Source organism: Sciurus vulgaris, assembly GCF_902686455.1.
Source record: "Sciurus vulgaris genome assembly, chromosome: 4".
NCBI classification, from domain to species: domain Eukaryota; kingdom Metazoa; phylum Chordata; class Mammalia; order Rodentia; family Sciuridae; genus Sciurus; species Sciurus vulgaris.
In genome coordinates this window covers 152,012,462-152,035,062 of record NC_136464.1, presented here as the reverse complement: position 1 = coordinate 152,035,062, position 22,601 = coordinate 152,012,462, and the positions used below count along the sequence as shown (strand labels likewise).

Here is a 22,601-nt window from a genome sequence, read left to right as displayed (position 1 = left end):
AAACAATGTATCAATGTATCAAAAGTTGCACATGGTGATAATTTTTCTTTTTGAGGTACTGGGGATTGAATCCAGGAGCACTCTACCATTGACCTACATCTTTGGTCCTTTTTATTTTGTTTTATATTTTTTATTTTTAGTCAGGGTTTTCCTAAGTTGCTAAGGGTCTTACTAAATTGCTGAGGTTGTCCTCAAATTTGTGATCCTCCTGCCTCAGCCTCCTCACTAGCTGGGATTATAGGCATGTGCCATTGCACTGGCTGGTAGTAATTTTTGGACAACTAACTATTGAGCAAAAGCAATCATTAAAATTATTAACTAGTGTATGAATATTAAAAACCATTGGCTGAGGAAAAATGCATAAGGAGTAAAAACAACAACAAAAACTATCGGCAATTCTTCAGGATCTATCCCCAAGTTGCTCAGGAGTTCCACAGTCACAGGAAGATATAGTTGCTCTTGTTTCAAAAGATGCTCATCATCTCTGGGTTCCTTGGGCACCTCAGAATGCATACCCGACTCCACCCCGGATTTTGGATGCATCTTTACTAGTGTATCTTTGTCTCTAATGTGCAGTCATTTAAATAGGAAAAGGAGCAGGAAATAAATATTTAGTAAATGCCCTGAGCCCCTACCGAATTGAATTCTTTGAAGTTCATTTTTTTATTGAATTTCTTATCTCTGGTTTTATATTTAATCTTCCAGAAACACCTTCCTCTCCATCTCCTTGAATGTCCAAGTACCACCCTGTACTTAAGACACATTTGAACACCATCTCGTCCATGACTTTGCCTTTGATGCCCAGAGGTTAAAGTAATTCCTCACTCTTGTGAACTCTCACAGCTCATTAACAGTGCCCCTGGTATAGTATTTGCCAGGATCTAGTTTGTGTGCATTATCTCTGTGCATGTGCCATCTCCCATCATCAAATGCCAACTCCTGGGGGCCCTTAAGAGCCAAGTTGGCTTCAACTTTGCACCAGGTGGTTTCTAGTAAACAGTAAAATCAACCTGACTTCAAGGCGCAGAGGATAGGATTCCACAGGCTTAGATTCTATGGAAGATTCTACAAGCAACACAGAGTTTGAGAAGATCATCTTATCACAGAAATGGCAATAAAATAGAACTCTTATTTTTACCTTAATTTTAGATTCTCACCAGAATTACCAACTCTGACCCTGACAGTGTTTGCACGGTTGTTAATCACTGGGTTTTTCCTGTACGTGAACAAGACCCCTTAAGATCTGCTTAAATACCAAATTATCTCATTTCCCCCAATAGATTAGGTAATAATAACATAATCTTTTCTAATGTAAATACCTATTTCTATTGCTGATTTAAATTACTCTATACAGGTTTTTTGAGGGGTTTGTGTTTGTTTTTTTGTTTTAGTAGCTGTATATTTGGTTTCCAGTTTAGCTTCCAGGCTGAACTTTATTCTGGACAAATGAAATTTTACTAAGCTAGAAAATACCAAGACCACTCTCTGTTGTTAACTAACTTGTCCAAGAAGCATTTTTTTGCCAAAGTTAAAGCTATACCAGCCTTTAACAAGCACAAGTCAAAGTTGTGATACTAGTTTCTTATTATTGAAGAGGTATGCTTTGTCTTCAGGGAAATCAGGAGCCCTGTGTTTTTAGGGAGGGCTAATTGAAGACTGGGATTCTTTGTTATTCTAAAATAACTATTGAGTGTGAATTGAAAAAGAAAAAGAAGAAGCCTAAAGACCAGCTGGAAAAGTTCAAAAGGGGTCTTTTCATCAAAATCTTAATGACTTTAGTGTCAGGGTTTGGGGACAAAGCTTTTGGGAGTGTGGTTATCAGCTGTCAGGCACCTGTTGTGTGGATTTATGGTACAAGCTATGAACTTTGTTTTCAATGAGACTAGCTCCTCCGGCATCATAGATGACAGATTCTACTTTAGAAAGGCTGCTTCATGTGTAAGTAAAAATTTGCCAGATTTAAAGGTGTTTGATTTCATCTACAATTTCCCATGGAGGAGCTATAGCTTTTGTTCAAGCATTAATATTCACTATTTCCATTTACAGCAATTTTAGAGAAGTGTGAGAAGCGTGCAATAAATGAGTAAATAAGGTGGCTTTCCACTCTGTAGGCAAAATACGGAGTTAAATTAGGCAAGATGGCAGTTTTAATAAAGGGAGTCACAATGAGCTACAGCTTAGTTCCTCAACTCCTGAATCACTTCAGCATCAGAGGTGAATACTAAGATTTTACAAAGTCCTGATTCAGAAGAGTTTTGTAGTATTTAATTCTATTTGGAGCTAAGTGTTGTAGACTTCACTTCAGATTCACTAAACATCTACTTAAAAATCCCAGTTTATAATGTATTTTAAAACTTGTTAGGAATAGTAACTTGATATTGTTTCTGAATTTTATATCTAATGAAATCTCAAAGTGGCGGGTGGACATGTGATACACTGGCACACTTGTTCAACTATGTGTCATTTAAAACCTTGGATTCACCAGCATTTTGGTCCCTTCTTTCAATATGTTGAACTCTGTGTTTTATCCAAATTCATGGGCCTTTGGGGGACATTTGAGTTTTAAACTTTAGCTGTGGTTACTGTGAACTGTACCCCTCCCCTGACCCCCCTGTGCTGTAGGACACTAGAATTTACTCTTTCTAGCTCACTGTGTCTGGGTAGTCCTTATCCAACTTCTTTCCATCCCCTACTTCCCTCCACCCTTCTCAGCCTCTAGTAATGACATTTCAAAGAACCTTTTGTAAGTTTAGGAGATGGAAATGCTTACTGCTTTGATTTGATCATTGCACACTGCATGCACATATTGAATTATCACACTGTTCCCCACAAATATATACAACTGATCATGTTTAGAAGGGAAGTGATGGGATATGAAGCTGTTGGTGTTAGGATGGACAAGGAATGGCTTGGGATAGCTGGACAAGAAGTTTGGAATAAAATCTGGGCTCACTGGAACCACAATCAAAATGGACAAAAGTGTAGCCTAAACTTGTTCTCATATAATAATTCCTTTAGAAATCAGACTTGTTTTTAATAGAAGGAGCTTTGATAGAAGGACCTGTTTTAATAGTAGATCAGAGGATGAAAGGAGGGCATGGGAAGGGACTCAGAAATGAGATGGATCAGATTATGTGTATATGTGAATATGACATGGTGAATCCCACGGTTAACTATAATTAAAATGCACCAATAAAAAATAAACCAAACTGGTTTTGCCTTCATTTAATTGATGAAACATTGACAGTTGTAAAAGAACAGTCACTTTCCATTTCTGACATAAATTAGTGCTGTCAATAAATTAGTACAATTAAACCATATGAAAGATATCAACCCAAGTGCATAATTATGCAGAATAATCAACACATGAGCAGCTATAGAATTCCAGAGGTGCAGGAGATGTCAGGAAGTTGCTGGAGAGAGAGAGAGATTTCAAGAGTAGAACTTGCCAAAGTACATCTTCGGGGCAGGAGAACAAGGTGTCCAGAGGAGCAAGGGTAGCACATTCAGGGCACTGCCATGAATGCACTGAGCATGGAGTGAGCAGATGAAAGAAAGAGTAATGATGGGGATAGGTCAGGAGAACCTGGAAATCCACAGAGAAGTGTTGACTTGACGTGTGCAACAGCTGTAGGGAAATGGGACAAAGGAGAAAGCAGCAGAGTTGAGCTTAAGGAAGATGAAGAGTCTGGCAGCAAGTGTGCAGGGGGGACTTAAGCATGTGTTGGGCAGAGCAAAGCAGGCTGACCTTTGTTGAAGAATGCCACCTATGGACTGGATGGCACTGTATGTGTATGGGTTATCTCACATGATCTTGGAAGTAATCACAGAAACAGGTGGTCCTGATCCTGTCAATGTAGTCACCTAAGATATGGCATTTCGCTGGATGCTTTAAATGGATGGAATTATGGACATTTCAATTTTATACTTAATTTTTAAAAGGCAAATTGATTGCAGACCAGAATTTTTTTTTTGTCAATTTACGAGGGAAACTCATTTATACTTTGTGACCTTGTTGTGCCAAACATCTCCTGGTCCCTGGGTACTCCTAGCTCTAGAGAGGAAAAGCCATGGGTGGGAAGACTCCTCAGACCTAGAGTTCAAGGCCACTTCGTTTCTTATCTGTTGCCTACTTTTAGGACCTCAGTTTCTTCACCTGAAGAGTCAAATGAGATTGCTGCTAATTACCACCTGTAATTATTTCAAGTATGCCACACGTCATGGCACAACACACTCTTTTAAGCGTTTCAACAAGATTCTTGTATTTATTTTTTGATGGATGAATAATATTTTATTGATCTGATGTATCACATTATAGTTAATCTTAAGTTTTTTTTGGGTTTGAGGCTATTGCAGAAAATATTGCCATGAATTTTTCCCCACAGATACATTATTGTTTCTCCCATACAAGAAATTACAAGAGTGATATGAACATCGTTTTTCTCTTGTACAAACTGCCATACCTGTCTAAAAGGTTTGGGCTAATTTGCAAGTCAAACAAAAATAAACAGGAAAACCCATTTCCCAATGTAATCTCAGCTAGACTGGGTCATTATTCTTTAGTATGTGTCAACTGATACTCGAAGTCACTGTACACTTTACTTTTAAAAAATTCTAGAAAAAAAAATTTTGTGTGTTTGTTCACTCACTTATTTCCCATTGTGTAGATTTTTTTCTGTGGGTCTATTAAAGTTATTTTCCCATCTCATTTATTTTTCTTTACTGTAGCTCTCTTTATGTGAACTAAGAAAAGACACTAGCCTTGAAATTGTGCCTCTAGCTATGTTTATTTTTGGGGCTTTTTTTTTTTTTTTTTTCCCTACTCTTTTCCAGAAATCCTTTAAAGGAATTACTGATGCTTTTGTTTATAAACCTCACTTTACTCTGAAATAATTGGCATAGATCAAAAGGAGTTTAGGGATAGGTGCAGAGTGATCAGCTGATAACCATTTTTTCCTTTCATTTACCCAACATAGTAGCTTTCACAATAGAAAGATCACACGCAAGGTTATTTTCTCCTGATAGGCAGCCAGCTCCATTTTGGTGGAAAGGTGGGAGGAGAAACCCTTATCTTCAGAGTGGAATGGAAATCAATGAAAAGAGTTGTCTGTTTGCTGTGAGGAATGGAGGGGAATCTAGTGGGGAGGGGTGGCTGGGAAGGGATATTTGTTTTTCCTTAAGTGGTTATAATGAAAGCCTTCCACCCAATTGCTCAGTGAACCAGAAAAGGTATTCATGAAGTTGTGTTTTTAAGAACATCACAAAGGAACCTTGAGTACCTCTCGGTAGAAAAGCTTGCTCTTTAGCGGCACCTTGTGGAAAGTGCATCTTCCTGCAATGTGGATATTCAGTTTTATGATTGAACTAAATTGCCTCTGGTAGTTGTGTGCTTCTTCACCCTTACCCACTTCCCCTCCTGAAAGAGCACGGCATTTGTGAACAATTATGTCAGCTGTTGTGTGTTGTATAACAACCACTGAATAGTAAGCTGTATCTCCATGTTGATTTCTAGAGTTATGTATCAAACCAAGCAGCTGTATGGATTCTTTAAGTTGCATGGTGGATTTTTAAGGTCACTTGTTCTAGAAAGCATTAATGTCGGGCTTTAATTTTTATTTTCCAGGTGGAAACAAGTTAACCAATCAGCATTTTCGTCTGAATTGGGCATGGATCTCCTTTGAAAAGGAGTATTACCTGATAAATGAGGACTCCAAATTTCTCGATGTTGTTCTTAAACGTAGAGGTTACTTGGGAGAAACTTCATTTATAAGTAAGTTTAATTTGCATTTCTGTCTCAAAATCCCATTATTATAGCAACAGTTTATAATCTCCCTCCAGTTCACCTCTCCAGTTTAAACACTCAGGAGTATATTGACATTTCTTTAACTGTTTAAAAAAAAAAAAAAAAAAAACACCAGCAGATTTGTGTCAGGGGATATACTTCTTCAAGCTATTGACCTAACTGTGATCTTTCTCTGATATGAAATAGCTTTAAAAAACTGTACGTAATCACTCATGAGTTAAAAACTAAAAATAAATGTCACTAGGACTTAGTGACTTAGGCAGACCTGAAATTTATCTATAAGATAAATGTCTGCCGAATCAACAGTGTAAAATATCTGAGAGTTACTTTAATAAATAAGCAAAAATCTATTCAGTGACTTATTAGGCATGAAAGTATAACTTACTATTTGTTGTGTTTGAGTGCTCCAACTAGTCACTAAAAGTTCTTTGAACATCATCAATGTATTACATAAAAAATTTGTTTTGTGATTTTTCTTGGTATCAAATATTAGTGTTAATTATTAGCCATTTTCTTCCACTTTATTTTCTTTGAGTAAAACTGAAAGTCAAAAGCAAAGGAGTATAGCCTTTTCAACTCTAATTCATGTTCTTTTTTAAATTTCATATAGACATAAAATAGAGAAAAGTAAATACACTGGTGATTTGAGGCTATAATATAGTGGCACAAGATGTTTGATAATGTTGATAGAAATTGGCAGCACCCCAAGCAATTGTATTGTTTTTGGTACTATATATCTCACTAACATTTAGGTTGATAGAATTTATATAAGTAAAAGCTTTTCATTAAGTTAGACCATCAACTAAGGAATCCAGGAAAGTATGAGCAAAATAAAAGGCTAGTAACCCTGTTTGTCTTCAGAACGGTTATTTTGAAATTTCACTGGTCCATGAACCCTAAAGCAGTAGATCCGTATCAACAGAAAACCACCCCCTCACGCCTCTACTCCTTTGCCATGGCTTCAACCTCCTGCCCCCTTATGATTCCCCCTGATGTGTTTGAATACTGGATATGAATTGCTCCTTAGTTTAAAAATACCTTCTTTTCTTTTCGTACTCTGTGGATTTCTGCAGGCTCCTCTGGCTCCGGGGGATGGGGCTGGTCCACCTGCAGACCCTCCTGCAGTGGGGCAGCTCTGCTCCCTTCTGTGTTTGCATGTGCTTCCACATGGTGGTCATTTGCACTCTGTGTGGAACCTTCTAGGGTAATGAGTACTCTTATTGCTCTCCCTTTGGGGACATGTTCTGTCTGCACACACATGCCCTGCAGAACCTGTCCTACCTGTTGCAATGAGAGGTTAATGGGTGGGAGTGGGGGTGGGGAGGTGGTACCAGGGGTTGAACCCAGCCAGGGGTGCTTTTACCACTGAGCCACATCCACAGTCATTTTTACTTTTTATTTTGAGACAGGGTCTGGCCAAGTTGCAGAGGCTGACCTCAAACCTGCAGTACTCCTGCCTCAGCCCCCACCAACCCCCACCCTGTTGATGGGATTATAGGCCTGTGCCACTGCACCTGGTGGAGATTAGTCTTAACTGTGCTTCATGTTAAGAATATAGCAAATAAATTGTTCAGAAAATAATAACTAAATAACAGTACCATAGCAACAGAGCACCTTAGCAATTATTAAGGCTATTTTCATTTGATTAGCATTTGATTTCCACTCCTAGAGTGTTTATTTGCTCACAACTGGCCTGTGGATAGCATTGAGAAGTTAATTGTTGGGAAAGATTTTAAAACTGTCCTTTTGGATTTTTTCTCCATTGCCTTTTTTGTTGGTTTCCCACTTAAGCTCAATGCTAAAGTATTTTAAAAGAGCTGTTTTCCAAGTTATTTCAGTGAACTGTTATTTCCTACAAATTGTGGAGACACCAGCAATTCTACAAAAGTTCTATAGCTTTACTTGGTTAACATCAGATGATTACTCAGTAAACTGTGTGCAGCCCACTTCTGCCATCCTTGAAAATGGCCACAGCGTTCTTGCTGGGACCTGGAGAAAGTCAAATTACCCATTAAGTCTAGGTTTTCTCTTTGGTGAATATTTTAATGAAATTGGCACAGATGCATTAAAATAGTTTGGAACTTATATATAATATTAATTATATTATAATTATATTTTTATGTGATGATGCTATATATCATAAAATTATATGTTACATACTATATTTAAGTTTTTAGAGATGTTCCAATTCTGGGATGATGGGACAAAGCAGGACACAAGGGAGGCCAGCCTGATAGGTCTCTGCACTGAGGATATCCCATGTAGCTGTCCCCACACCACTTCTACTTTCACTTACAGACTTTCAGAAAGAGCTCGATTGCACTATGGCTAAAAACAGAATATCACTTGAACAGCGAATCATGAATTATATAAAACTGATAGATGTATTTCTCAAAGATGATCATTCACTTTATAACCATTATAATTTACTAATAAACCTAATGTGTATTTGTATTTACAAATATTTGTTTGTATTTGTATTTATAATTTACTAATAAACTAAATATGTATTTGTGTTTAAGATCTTTGCATCTCAAAGATCTTATTGCTACTATTATCATTCACCAAAGACAAAATACTTTATCAAACACATGAAGCCTTTATCTCTCTCTCAGTCCACAGCAACCCTTTACTCACTAGTTCAACTAATATTTTCTAGAATGCTCATTACGTGCCAGGTGCTATGTGAGGTGATGGACTTTGAAGTGCTAATGATAGCTAACATGTACTGAGTTCTTCTTATGTGCCAGGCCTCATTCCCAACACCCTACTTAGTTCCCCCCAACAGAAGAGTGCCATTATATCCCTCGTTTTACAGGTGAGAAACAGAGAGGTCATGACATACCCGAATTTATGCAGTTAGTAAGGGACAAAGCTGATATTTGGCTCCAAGGCACACACCCTTAACCACTGCATCATGGGTTTTCTAAATTGGAGAGAATGCAATAACTTGTCTGCAATCCCATGTCTATGTACTGAGATGATATATAAAATCTTTTCTCTCATTCCAAAAGTACTTTGCTTAACACCTGGGTATTTTTCCCTGTAAGACAAAAAGATACAATTGTGGTTTCACTCAATAAGCAAACTGAAAAATTATGGGTGTTTCAGTAAGAATATTTGGGACTTGGTACTTATTATTCATCAGGTTGAATGAGTTGACTATCATGTAGTCAAGATGACTAGTTTGAACTGGGGGATATTCCCTGTGTCGTACAAATTCCTTTTTGTTTTTCATGGTCTTTTGAATCTCCAGGAAAAGAATGTACTGATGATGAAAGAAAATACAGCAAAATAGAAAACAGGAGCTACCAGAGGCAGACTAGCAGAATTTTGCTGGTTGTGCCACTGGGGATAGATGGGTCAGTGAGTAGCATGTGTTCTGGAACCTCACAAAGAATGGTTCCTTTGTCATCCCCTTGGTGATGAATTGTGGTAGATCCAAGAAGTGTTGACAACCACTCTGGGCATTAGGAACCAGAGAGCTAACTGGAAGTCTGCAACATCCAGCAAGATTCATACTGCTGTAGTTTCTATGTTGTGTCCCTTCTCCTGCCATTAAAAAAAAAAAAAAATTCATATTTCATCATATTTCATCCGCAACTGAAAAAACATGCAACACAATATTTATCTGTCAGTTATTTTTCTAAGACCTGTAAGACATATGCTTTTGACCAAACCTTTATTTTGATCCTCATTTTAACAGCCAATGATATATTCAGATGATGACATAATATTCAAATTAATTTTGTTTGCGCACTCTGAGAGCCAGGGATTTTGTCTGTTTATTCTCTGATATACACCCAGCACGTAGAACAAAGCTTAGCCCATAGAAAGTACTCAATGAATATTTGAGGTTGAATGTACCTTTTTTGGTACAGTTTCAATTCTACCTTAAAAAACAAAAGGAATTTTCTCCCCAAACTGATAATTCTTGAATTAAATGAAAAATGCTATGAATAAGTGATTTTCAGACTTTTAAATCTCACAATCACACTTCTTTCTCCTTTTAAATCTTTCATACCAATTTCTCTAAAATTGTCAATGTTCCGAAAACATATGCTTGAAAATTATTCTAATAACTTGATTGACCCAAGAGGTTCCAATTTAGTACTTAAGGTACTATTGTGATTTTATAATTTTTCTATGACATTGAATTTGCTCACTGCTTTTTCAATAATATATCCTTTGGTTTTAGTCCCTAGCATAGTAATGGTAATAATATTCTTGTGATGTAGTTAGAGGCTTGGAGATTCTTAAGCCTTCCCAAACAGCTGAAATTGACCTTGAGTGACCCACCAGATAAGCCAAGCATAACCGCTCATAGTAACTATATATATTTAGCTCTTTGATTCTGGTCACATAATTTCATGGAATTCTGGGTTGTTCCACAAAGAAAAACCTGGCAAGAACCATTGTAATGAACACTGATTACAGTCTCTTAAGGATTCCAATTCCATTAGATGTTTAGGAAATATTATAATTTTATTACTGTTTGACTGTTTATGCATTAGATTATCAAAGAATTCTGTCTCACAGAGTTTCTGATTGACCTAGATTTTCTAGTTAGATTCATGAACTTGTAAGAGTACAGATGTTGTACCACATGAGTAGGAATTTACTCAGTCTTGCTTTGCATGAAATCCTAATGCAAACTTAGCTCACAGAATATATAGCAAAACCATAATTGAGGCAAGAGTAGAACAGAATCATGAACTACCAACACCTACAGTAGAATGTTTTCATCCACAGTGCTGTACTCAGTAGTCTATAGAGTCAAACAGGGTCTACTTTCCTCACTTTCCTCCGTAGGACACAGGGGCACCTGAATAGTTAACAAGGAAAGCCTTAATACAAGCGAAATCAAAACTAAGAAACCATATTGTTTCTGTGCAGGTATTGGCACAAGAGATGGGACTGCAGAAAAGGACAAGGACTTCAAAGGCAAAGCCCAGAAGCAAGTGCAGTTCAACCCTGGCCAGACCAGGGCCACGTGGAGAGTGCGAATCCTGAGCGATGGGGAACATGAGCAATCCGAGACCTTCCAGGTGGTTCTCTCAGAGCCTGTGCTGGCTGCTCTGGAATTCCCTGCAGTGACCACAGTAGAGATTGTTGACCCAGGAGATGGTAAGAGTTATTACCAATTTACTTTTGTCATTGCTGGTGGGTTTTCATGACAAAATACCTTATAAAGAAAGTTTGAAATTCAATATTTTCATTTCCTATAGAGGGAATTTTCTGGATTAATGGTTTGGTATTTCCAGATAGGTCAATGGGAAGAGGGAAACAGAGTAAGGAAAGAAAGCTGTATTTTTTCATTTAAGTAAATGAACTACACAGATTACCAGCATGTTCTTTCTGTTATGATTCTATCCTTTAGAACCAATATTACTCATCTCATTTTTCTTGAATTAAGTCATCAATTTTAAAGTCTTTTCGATGTCTTAAAATAAATTTCAAACAAATGATTTAAGACTTCGACCATAGGGGGATCGTTTTGCTTCCAAGATTGCATTTAATTATTCAAGTTTCCTTCATACATTCCACAGCCAATTTTTTTTTTTTCATTTGGTTATGGTTTCCATATTTGTTACATAAAATCCACTCCACTCACCTGACCCTCTTTCATCTGCAGTGAACAGAGTCTTGAAATATTGCTCTTAATTTCTGATAGATTATGTTTTTTTTATCAATGTACACTCTTTGCTAATGTTGGTAAAAGTGAACCTTAATGCTTTTGTGTGTAATTTGACCTTTTTCTTCCCCTTGCCAAACTTTTACAATCCAGGCTTGTTAGGCAGAAAAAAGGAAAAAAAAAAAAAAAAAAAGTTGAATGACTTTTTTGAAGACTGGCATTTAGACAAACCTCGTAGAGACTTCTAAAGCTGAAATCCTGTCAGAAGCCAGACGACGTGACTTAGTTTAAACTGCCAGCCTACTTTATTTTGTCAGAACGCTCTTAAATGTTCGGCAAAGATACAATCTGCTGAGTACATGAAATGGAGATGCATGTGGAAATCCCTGTGTTAAAAGACTGAGCATAATTAACGATAGTGGATAAGAGCACAGGAGCTCTGACATGGTTTGTTTAACTACCATCTCTGCCTTTAGTCAAATATGAAGTCCAATTATGTTTATCATTTCCACTCAAGAACAGTTAGCATTTAATTACATTTAATTTTATCTGCATTATCTAGGGATAAGTCATTAAACTTTCTTCTAGTCCTGAGCTTTGATTATGTACTTCAGTAATAAAGCTTTTCTCTTTTAAACAAGTCCATGACAGGTATACAGCTATAATACATTTAAACTGATCCATTAACTGGCCTCAGTTAAAGCTAGAGGCCATTTCTGGAGATTTTATTTACAAATTCAGTACAGTTGCTGTACTTTACCTTAAGGAATAGAACATTTTAAACTTATTCTGTCTTCCTATTTATACACCCAGAGTGACACTCTCTACCAGTGATATCTGAGTGGTGGGATATTAAAGCAAAATACACACACACACACACACACACACAAAATCCCATTTATCATCTCTTCTTAGTATAGGATATATCAACTAAAAGTTTACCCTAATTTTATTTTGCGTAATGGTTTTCTAAATTGTTTTCGAATTTTCTAGATCAAATGTCACCCTTTTCATTTCAAGCCATGCTTATCTTTTGATAACTGACAAATATTCCATAATGCCTGGTAAATTCCATGTCCTGCTGAAGACTGTTGGTCTTCAGATTATAAGACTTTCATCTGATTTCAACTCTCTTTCTAATTGTATGATCCTAAATCAAAAGCTTTCATTAAGATTTAGTTTCCTAATACACTAAGCAAGAAAAAAAAAAAAAACAGAATAATTCTCTTATTACAGCATTTCTATGAAAGGTAAAGCAGGATACAAATATTATTATTTCTAAGATCATATCTAATATCAGATTTTACTTTAAGAAATTAATAATCTTTTTTCCAAACAGAATCACTTTCTCAACCACTTCAAAATTTTGATTGCTGCTTGCTGTACTTTCTCTCCAAGCTCTTCAAAAAATAAATTAACTTGCCCTAGAAATCATTATGCTTATAAGCTCACTCTCATGTGCGTGCATGCGCTCTCTCTCTCTCTCTCCATATATTCACTCTAAAATATACTACAAGATATTTTTCCATGCATTAAAAAATTATCCAGTTAATTGTTGTGCAGGGTATTACATATCAGGAAAGCAAAGAGAATAGAATGCAATTCTTATTCTCAGAGACCATAGCAGGTGGGAAAGAGAGCCCTACATACAGGTGATTGCAATAGAATGTGATGTGGCTCAACAGACTCTGAGCCAGGGTTTTGGGGAACAGAAGAGTTTAAATAACTCTGTTTTGTTTTAGGCTGGGAGCTGCTTTTCCTTTTTAGTTGATGTTATGAATACATGCAAGTCCATACTTTCTCAAATACTTTACTACAATAACTGGTTCAGATAATGGTAATGATTGAAATTCATCAAGCCCTTATTATTTGCCAGATAGCATGCTTAACACATTATGTATGCTCATTCATTTAATCCCCTTTCCCTCACTCCTGTGTAGATGTGTGCTCCATTTTAGGCATTGTACTGGCTGATTACACATGTGCCAAGTTTTAAAGCATTAGTTCCCAAATTGTATAACAAAAACAAACTCTTAAACCTAAATTCTATATACACACAACATATACAAACCATATGCATATATTCATCTGACTTCTTACATGTTTAGAAGTATACATAATTCTATGTATAGAATGTATGTATTCCATTTAAATATTTTTAAATTATATATTTATGAGTTAGATCATGATTTTAAATGACTGTGTGTTTTATTCCATCTATCAGCATCCACATCCACTGGAAAAATAACACACACAGTTGAATGCTTACTTATTTATTTAATCTGAGGTACTGCCCAGTGCTCACATGGATGGTTTATAATTCCTCTTGTGCCTCCAAATGTTTGTGCCCCACCTAGTTTGAAACCACAGCTCTGTAAGCAGCATCTGTGTAGAGAAGCACAGCCTGTCTTGAGTGGCAGATACCAGTAAGAGTCTGCTGCAAGTGGCATCCAATCATAGACCTGAGAGCTTTGAGATGGTATGAATATGATGGAGCAAACTCAGAGCTGTGCTAACAGATGGTACCTGCCCCTGCCAATCAGAGAGGACCACCCAGGGGCAGTGCCACTGTTGGAAGGGGCTTAGGAAGTCCACATTTTTGTCTAGCTCAGACATACTTTTTGTTTGAAAATGCAAGACTGGAAGAAGATTTCTATGTTATTCAGTAGACTGCTATGGGAGCCCTAAAGAAAGAATACACCATAATGAATATCAACAACTTCCTAGACAAATGGATTCATTCATTTATTGAATATATAAATGCATTCAATAAATTGAAAGAGAAGAACTAAAATAAGGAAAGGACAGACTGCTTATCCTCTCTTTGTAACACCTCCCATGCTAACAGACATTTGTGGCCCCTGAGTTTGCACACGTGGAAAATTACCTACCTGTTGTCATGATTTTTACTGTCATTCCTTGTTTCAGTTGGATTCCACAATCTCCTTCCTTTTTATATGCACATTGAAAGTTCCAGTTAGAAGGTTCTTTAAAGTTCATGGAACAGTTAACACATTTTCTAAATGAGAACCTGAGAAATACAGGTGTCCTTTATTCTTGGCAGAAGTCAACCAGTTGCAGGCTGTTTCGTTTGGTTTTCTCAGGTATTAGCAGAAATGGGTGCGATTACACTCCATCTGAGGGAACAGGCGCTCCTCTGAAGTTCCACTGAATGGCAGCTGTTGTCTTCTCTTGGAAGATCCTTTCTGCCCTCACAGATCTCAGCAGATTTTCATGAGACAGGGGGACTTCCAGGGAATTTCAGGTCATTGCCATTCGTTAGACCTTTTCTTCTAACCCATTCTCCACAAGTCCAAAAGGACTGTTCCACAGGCAAGATTAAAATAGTCATTATAATAGAAATCTCTGCTATTGTCACGGACCCTCTATAAGCCAGATGCTGCATTGGGAACTTTGCAACCTTATTGCATTTAAAACTTACATTGACAATCCTGTGATTTATATGTCAATTTGCAAATGAGATCTTTGAAACTCAACAAATTTACTTTCCCAAAGTCTCTCACCTAATAAGTGCTAGATACAGTATTTGAAAAATAAGAGATATAGATATTGATGCACACACATGCACGTATATGTATGTTTTAACCTCCTATGCCCTTCCCTCTCCTCTGAAGTGTGCAGTCTTCCATCATTTCACATGACTAGAAAAGACATAATTTTTCCAAGTCATAATTAATCCGTGTGCTTTGTCACTGCCACATTGTTTCAATTATTCTTGTATGTTGGAAGAACAACAACAAAGTAATTTCTCCCCTTCTTATTCTGTTTTCATTTTCTATATCAAGTGAGAACAGGTGAATAAAACCAAGTGCTCTAAAAAGATAACCAAGACCACTTCAGCCTATATATAATTATCTGTATTCAACAAATGTTTATTAAGCAACTGTTTTATACCAGAAATTCTGCTAAGAAGTAGGGATACAGGTGCTAGAGAATAGAAAGCATGCCAACCCTGAAGTCTGTATTATAATTATGTGATTACATTCTGCCAATTGTTTTAATTAACAATACAATAGTTTAATTAACTACCAGTTGTTGTCTATGAACAATCAAAGCCCATAGAAATAATCTACCTAGTTTTAAGAGAGAAATAAAGGTATCTGAGATGAAGATTTTTAATTTTCTGTATGTTAAATTCCCCATCAGACATTATATCATCTTTCCACACTCTTAGAAATATATAAATATTAACTAATATTAAACATTTTCATTGTTTTTTAAAGAATACATGTAAGAGCTAAAGCTTCTTCATTTAAATAAAAATCCCATTCCTTTTTTACCTTGTAATTTTTAACCAGAGTAAATTGAGTTTTATGTAATTAAATACAAAACTCAAATATAGAGGTATTTCAGTACCAATACCTAGCAAAGTTATCTAAGTCCTATAAATGTTTTATCTAGTTATTTTTGCTTGTATACCTGAACTGTCTGCAAACTTCTGATTGAAATGAAGTCATTCTGATATTTCTAAGACGGCAAAATATAGCCATGAATGAGTAGATTAATGATTTGATCTCTGTGATCATTTTTGGTATGAACATACCAGATTAATGCTATATAATATTTAGTAGAGAGTAAACACACTATTCTACAGGAATATAGAACTTAATGTATCTCAAGAAATCCTGATATGAATGCATACAAAGAGAAGACACACACATGTCCGAGCTGAGTAAACAAATTTCATTTTATGAGATGGCATTCAGGTGACATAGGCTGACCAGTATCTGAAATCCAAACATTAATTCTCAGTTTTGAAATTTTGCACCATTGACAAGGTTGACAAAAGGAACTCACTGGCTGACTGATATTTTGAGATAAGTGTGCCAAAATTCAATGTCCCAAGTTAGTGAAAGAGGATGGTCAACTGCAGCTGATAACAGGGAAATGATATAGAAAGCACGCAAGAGCTTCAACTTCTATGAGAGTTAAACTCAGCAGTGTGAAACATATCATTATCTTAAGAGAACTAAAAAATTCCAGCCTCTTGTTGAGAGAACTGCACATAGTCTCTGACACTCAAAGGTTGTTGATGACACTATTTTCATTTTCCAGGACTAAAATTATTTTAGTCATGAAAAACTTTCTGAAATTCACAGCATTCACAAAATAAAGATATTTAATGATGTGAGCAAAGATTTCACAAAGATTCACTCTAACCAATATGTCTGCACAGTATCAAGTAATGACTTTTGGACGTTGTGGTACTCTGAGGTGACCTTGTAACACATGATCTTGTGGTTCCAGCATATTTTCCGTTGTTTCTCTTTTAAGCTGCTCTTTAAATTAATCTATATTAATATAATAATATTAATTAATATAATATATATTATAATATAATATAATATTAATTAATATAATAATATTTTTTTCAAAAAAGTTTTTTTTAAAAGCAAAGAAGTAAGAGAGACATCCAAGTTCAAACGTATCAGTGACAGATTCCATTGTATTCAGTACATTTACTTGGTCAGTCCAAGGGTAATGATCAGTCCAGTCATAGCCTGAAGATGTACCGGAATGTCTTCTAGTCATTTTTGAATCTGCCAAACTTTTTAAAAGCAATGAACACTTGGTGCTTTCATCCATGTGCTACATTTTCCTTCCCTTCCTTGGAAGACTTTTAGAAGATAATTTGTTCTATCGTGTTTTTAACCAAGTCTGATTATTCCTTTTTATTTTTTCTTTGTGTAGCATAATTGAGCAAAGGGACAGCATGAACATTCTCTTTCCGATAGCTACAACTACTTTATTTCTGAGAACAAAAGTCATTTTTTTTTTTTTTTTTTTTTGGTCTAAGTTGAAGTAGAGTCAAGACCTAAAAATAAAAACCATGATTATAAATCAAAGTGTTCAGTACAGTGACATTGACTAATAATGAGTGCATTCACTCTACTCAGCTTAATCTTTCAAAATAAAGGGTAATGAAACCAAAATGCAAGTCTGGAAGCTACACATCTTTATTGTAAAACAGACAAATGCAAGATGTTAATAATAGTGGAATAAGAGGTGGGGGGTGTCAGGTGATATAGTAACTTTTCTACTCATTTTTCTTTAAACCTAAAACTACCAAAAAATAAAGCATATTAAATTTTGTAAAAATTCATTGTTAATGTTTTAGTCTGTGACCCTGCAGTCACTTTTGTTTGTTGACTTGTGGTTTTTGTTGTTTGAGGGTTTTTGTACTGGTCTCTGCTTACTTCCCAAGAGCTTTGTATTTCTATAATCCAGCCCTTTGTTTTTCCCTGAGCATCTTCAGAGAGACAGCTACAGTTTCAATGTAATGTGTGAGTGAGATTTGACATATACACTTTTATTTAATATCCACATGTCATATTCTCCCCATATATACTAATATGTGTGCTGTACATATGATACTTTTATAATTTTGTATGTGTATGATTGTATGCCTATATAAAATTTCTGTGTCAGGACTGATTTTTACTGGTGATTGAACCCAGGGATGCTGACTCACATCCCACATCCCCAGCTCCTTTTTGATATTTTATTTAGAGACAGGGTCTTGCTGAGTTGACTAGGGCCTTGCCTTGCTAGGTTGCTGAGGCTGGCTCTCACATCGCAATCCTCCTGCCTCAGCCTCCCAAGCCACTGGGATTATATAGGCATGGGCCACTGCACCCAACCCAACAGTTCTGATAGTTGAAGGATTCCTCTCAACACTTGTTTCCAGTTTCCCTATACCTTCCCCTAGGCCCCTGCTCTCTCTCTCCCCCTCAGCAGTACTTTAAATTCCTCTTTTCTCATGGTAGTTTAGTCTTTTGTTTTCCTGTGCTTTGAGTAATGCTGAGTATTCTCCCTTCACACAGTAGAGTCAGGCTTATGAGCAAGGGCTTAGAGATTGGGTGTCTGGGTTCAACTCCAGCATCAACACCTGCCAACCTAGCCTTCAGGGAGATTCTTCACATCTGTGGGCCTCATGTCCTCAGAGGTAAAATAACAGTCACAAGACTTCTCCCCTCAAAGGTTGTTGAAAAGATAAAACTAGCCAGTACATGTCAAGTGTTTAGAATAGGGCTTAGCAAAGAGTAAGAAGTCTGTATGGGTTAGCTAATCATTTTTAAGGATAATACAAAAATGACACTTTGAGAAATTTTTCACATAAAAGGCTATACATACTTGAGAAGTGTATACAATACACTTCTATTGTATATACAAATTGAAGTTGAAAAATAATGTTAGCTGAAAAGTCTACCAGGGAAATCTTTTCTTTGTCTCCCTGATACCCTTTTAAAGTTTCTCCCACAGATTACATATTTCTGTTAGAAGTTAGGTCAACAGAAGACCTGAACTTGATACTGGGCCTATTTGCCCTATGTCAGATCAACTGTAGGAGAGAATTCCAGAGCTGAGGACATGGTCCAACTACTCAGTTTTCTTCTTTATTCATAGTTCAACATACTGGCACTGCCAAGAAGTCCTGTCTTGTTTAATCAATTCTGCATGGGTCATGGAGTTTAGGAGGAACCTTAGGTATTAAAGGTATAAATCTTAAAAGGTTTATGCCATTAAAATTCTACCCATGAAACTTTTTTGAATAACTTATTTGAAAACAAAATTGGTCAGTATAAGTTAGCAGCATGAATATTACATGTGATCCACCTTATGTCTTAGCTCCAATTGTAATACCAAGATACAATAGACCAGGTGGTGTTAACAGACATTTCTTTTTCACAGTTTTGGAGGCTGGGAGGTCCATGATTAAGGTGCCAGCAGATAGGATTTTGGGCAAGGGTCCCCTCTTTCTGGCTTACAGACAGTAACTTAGGTCCTTGCTATATTTGCACTATATCACTCAGCATTCCTTGCCTGCTGGTGGAGAGAGTTTATGTCCTTGCTCCTCTTATAAGGACATTAATCCCATCATACGGGCCCCACCCTCATGACCTCACCTAACCTAATCACTTCCCAAAGGCCCATCTGCCACTGGAAGTTAGAGTGTCAACACATGAATTTGCAGGGGCACAAACTTGTGCTCCATAGCAAACCCTAGAAAAGTCATCAAACTTTCCATGATATTTCATATTCAACACCACAAGCACCAAACCTAAACTTTGTCAAAACCTAGGTGACACCAGGGCAAGTTTAATGAAAGTGTTAATGAAAAAAAAATTCAGCAAAACACATTCACTATTTGAATATTCCATGACACACTGAGTGTTTCTTGCACTAAAGTCAGGGTGATTCTATGTTGAAATTTTAAATTGGTAAAATCTTACTTTAGAACTGTAGGTGCAATTTTTGCTCTTACTAAAACTCATCTTAAGAGTAACCCAGCTTTTCTCTAGATACCACTTTGATCCCATTTCAAGCAAAACTGGGGAGAAATCCCTAGGTCTATTGTCTCCAGTTCCTGTCCTCCCATTCTCTTATAAACTCACTCCTTCAATATCTCGTCCCTTCTACTCCACTGAAAAAATTCCAGTGAAGAAGACCAACTTCTGGTGCCTTCTCTGCTAATCTGATGATTAACTCTCTCGCCTCAACCCATCTGATTTGGCAGCATTGGAAACAACTAACTCCCCCTTTTTCTTGACACAGGATTTGCACTTTGTCTCCCAAGTCTACTTTCTCTTGGTGGTCTCCATCACTGGGAGTCCCTATCGGCCCCCTTTGCTCAGTCTCCTCCCTGCCTTCTCAATGCCCTGAGCAAAGTTCATGGACCCTTTCCCCTCCTTGTCTATAATCCTCTCCTGTGGGATTTTTCTCTGACTCATGGCTTTGCATACCATCAACCTGCCCAATTTCTACCTGTGTATTTCCAATCTGGACCTCTCCTCTGAAATCCAGGATTATATACTCAGCAGGGCACTTTGTCATTTCAATGAGGATATTTAAGACACCTTGATTTTAATATATCAAAAATGGAATTCCAGGTTCCCCCCAAATCTGATTCTCCTATAGTCTTCCTCACCTTCATCAACAGCAATTTCATCTGCTCATTTGGTAAAGACAACCAAACCTGGAATCATCCTTGGTTCTTCAGGTTCTCTCACACAACATAGCTGATCTTTATAAAACTCTTTGGGATCTTCCTTGGCAATCCACCCTCCACAGAATCATATTGTAACACATCTAGAGCTACCTCCAATCTTCCCTTGGTGGTTGTAAAGTCTCCTTACTAAGTTGTTTGCTTCAGTTGCTGCTACCTAATGTCTATCTCACAGTAGCCAAAACTTACGTTCTAAAATTATGTTAGAGTACATTGCTACTATCCATGTCCAGAGCCCTCCCATGATTCCATTTTGAGAAACTGAATGTGCAAACAGAGAAAGCCAGACCATATGTTAAAATTCAGCTCTTACCCATGATCTACAGAAGCCAAACCACAACCTCTGGAGCAATCAGCCCAAGATCATCAGAACTTGATCTGACAGCTTCCCTGATTCTGTTTCTTATTTCTAACTCTAGGCCAACCAGAGAAACCCAAATATACAGCCCTCCACAATCCTATAGGACACCATACTTAGTTAGCTTGCTACCATTTTCCCATCCCACAGCCTCTAATCAGGACTCATGTGAGCTTTCCTTTCCCCTACTAAGCTTCTCTGCTTCCTAGTCTCTGTCAAAACCCAAGTGAAGGTGGTGGACTCCATTATTATAGCCAACCCTAAATAAGCAGCATTTCTTTGCTCTCATAACTTTATTTCCATTCTTAGAGTGAAAACCAAAGTCCTTCTAATATTCCTGAAGGTCCATGTGCTCTGCCCACCACCCATCCTATCACTGGCCCTGGGTCTTAACCCTGCCTTTCCCAATTTGCTCTGACTGCTTGGTCTCTGGCAGTTCCTGTACACACTTGGCACAACATGGCCAGAAGCCCTTTTCACGTGTTCATCCCTTTGCCTGGAACTGCCATCTCTGTGGTATTCACTGAGGGCCTCTCAGTACTACCTTCCAACCTCATCTCTAATATAACTCCCTCAGAAGCACCCTATGTGACATCTAAGTACCACAGAACCCTCCACCCCCATGGCCCAGCCCCAGCATGCCCTGCTGCTCTGAACACATTTCAGTTTCTTCGTATCATACCCTGATGTGATATTTTGTCTTTTTATATATTTATTTTCTTTCTCCTCCCCACCCCCAACTAGAACGAAAACTCCAGGAGGGCAGGGTTTTTGTTTACTTTTGTATCTGCTGTGCTTAGTACAGTTCCTGTGAAATTGAAGTCACTCTGTCAGGGTTTGATAAGTGAAAAATTAGTTATAAAATCTTGTATTCAGATTTTTAAAATAGGAGCAATTTAAAAATTAGTGTGTCAGAGTTCCAGGAGAAAGTAACTGATAGGCTCAAAATGAATAATTGAACAGAATTTGTGATTCTTTTACCAAAGTGAGAGCAAGGGTCTGTAGACCCCACAGGCTTAGCAAAGTGCCCCAAGATGAGTGAGGGCTATTGCCCTCCCCTGTGGGCCAGAAGAGCATGCAGCCAGCTCTGGAAACCTGAGAGGGGGAGGGATAAATGCCAAACTCACTAGGCTCTTGCCCTCCAAGGCCACTCCTGTGTTCCTCTTTGACTGATCCACCTGGAAGCCTGAAGCTGAAAAGTGAAGGGTTGTACATTCCATGTATTTCCCATTGGTCTGGGAACAGAGCAGGATGGAGAGTGGACCTCAAGTCCTCTGTCCACTATTGCAGCATCTTTTATAACTATCCACCAAAGTCGGTCTTATGACTTTAAAAATAGTCCTAAAACATTTTGTATGTGCATATGGATATGAGACTTTCAGGGAAACGAACTCCCTATCAAATAATAGGGAATCTGTTTGGGGTTTGTGATGTCAAACTACCAAACTAAATGGTTTTTATAATTTTACATAGTAACTATTTTTTAACAATTTAATTATGCTATTTTATTATTTAATGTACCTTTCAACTATGTTAAAAGTGAATCATTGAAACTTATAATAAATACATACATAAACTTACATAAATATAATTTATTATATATATAAACTTACATACATATAATGTATATGCTACATGTCATTGTTATCCTGCAAGGGAAGAAACATCCTTGCAGCTGATGAGTCAATTTATGAATTCTGAAGGAACTGTTACTTTTACAAGTGTCAAATAATGTATTATTATATTTTAAATCACAAATCATTCAAAAGGATCCTTT

General features: G+C 37.1%; 1 protein-coding gene across 1 annotated transcript in view; it reads left to right on the top strand.

Annotated features, from left to right (window-relative positions):
• The window catches only part of FREM2 (FRAS1 related extracellular matrix 2), a 168,897-nt gene that overhangs the window by 74,352 nt on the left and 71,944 nt on the right, over window positions 1-22,601 (top strand). The window contains exons 3-4 of the mRNA XM_079136143.1: window positions 5,624-5,770; window positions 10,700-10,930. Coding sequence (XP_078992269.1) covers window positions 5,624-5,770; window positions 10,700-10,930 — 378 coding nt within the window. The remainder of the gene's footprint in view (window positions 1-5,623; window positions 5,771-10,699; window positions 10,931-22,601) is intronic.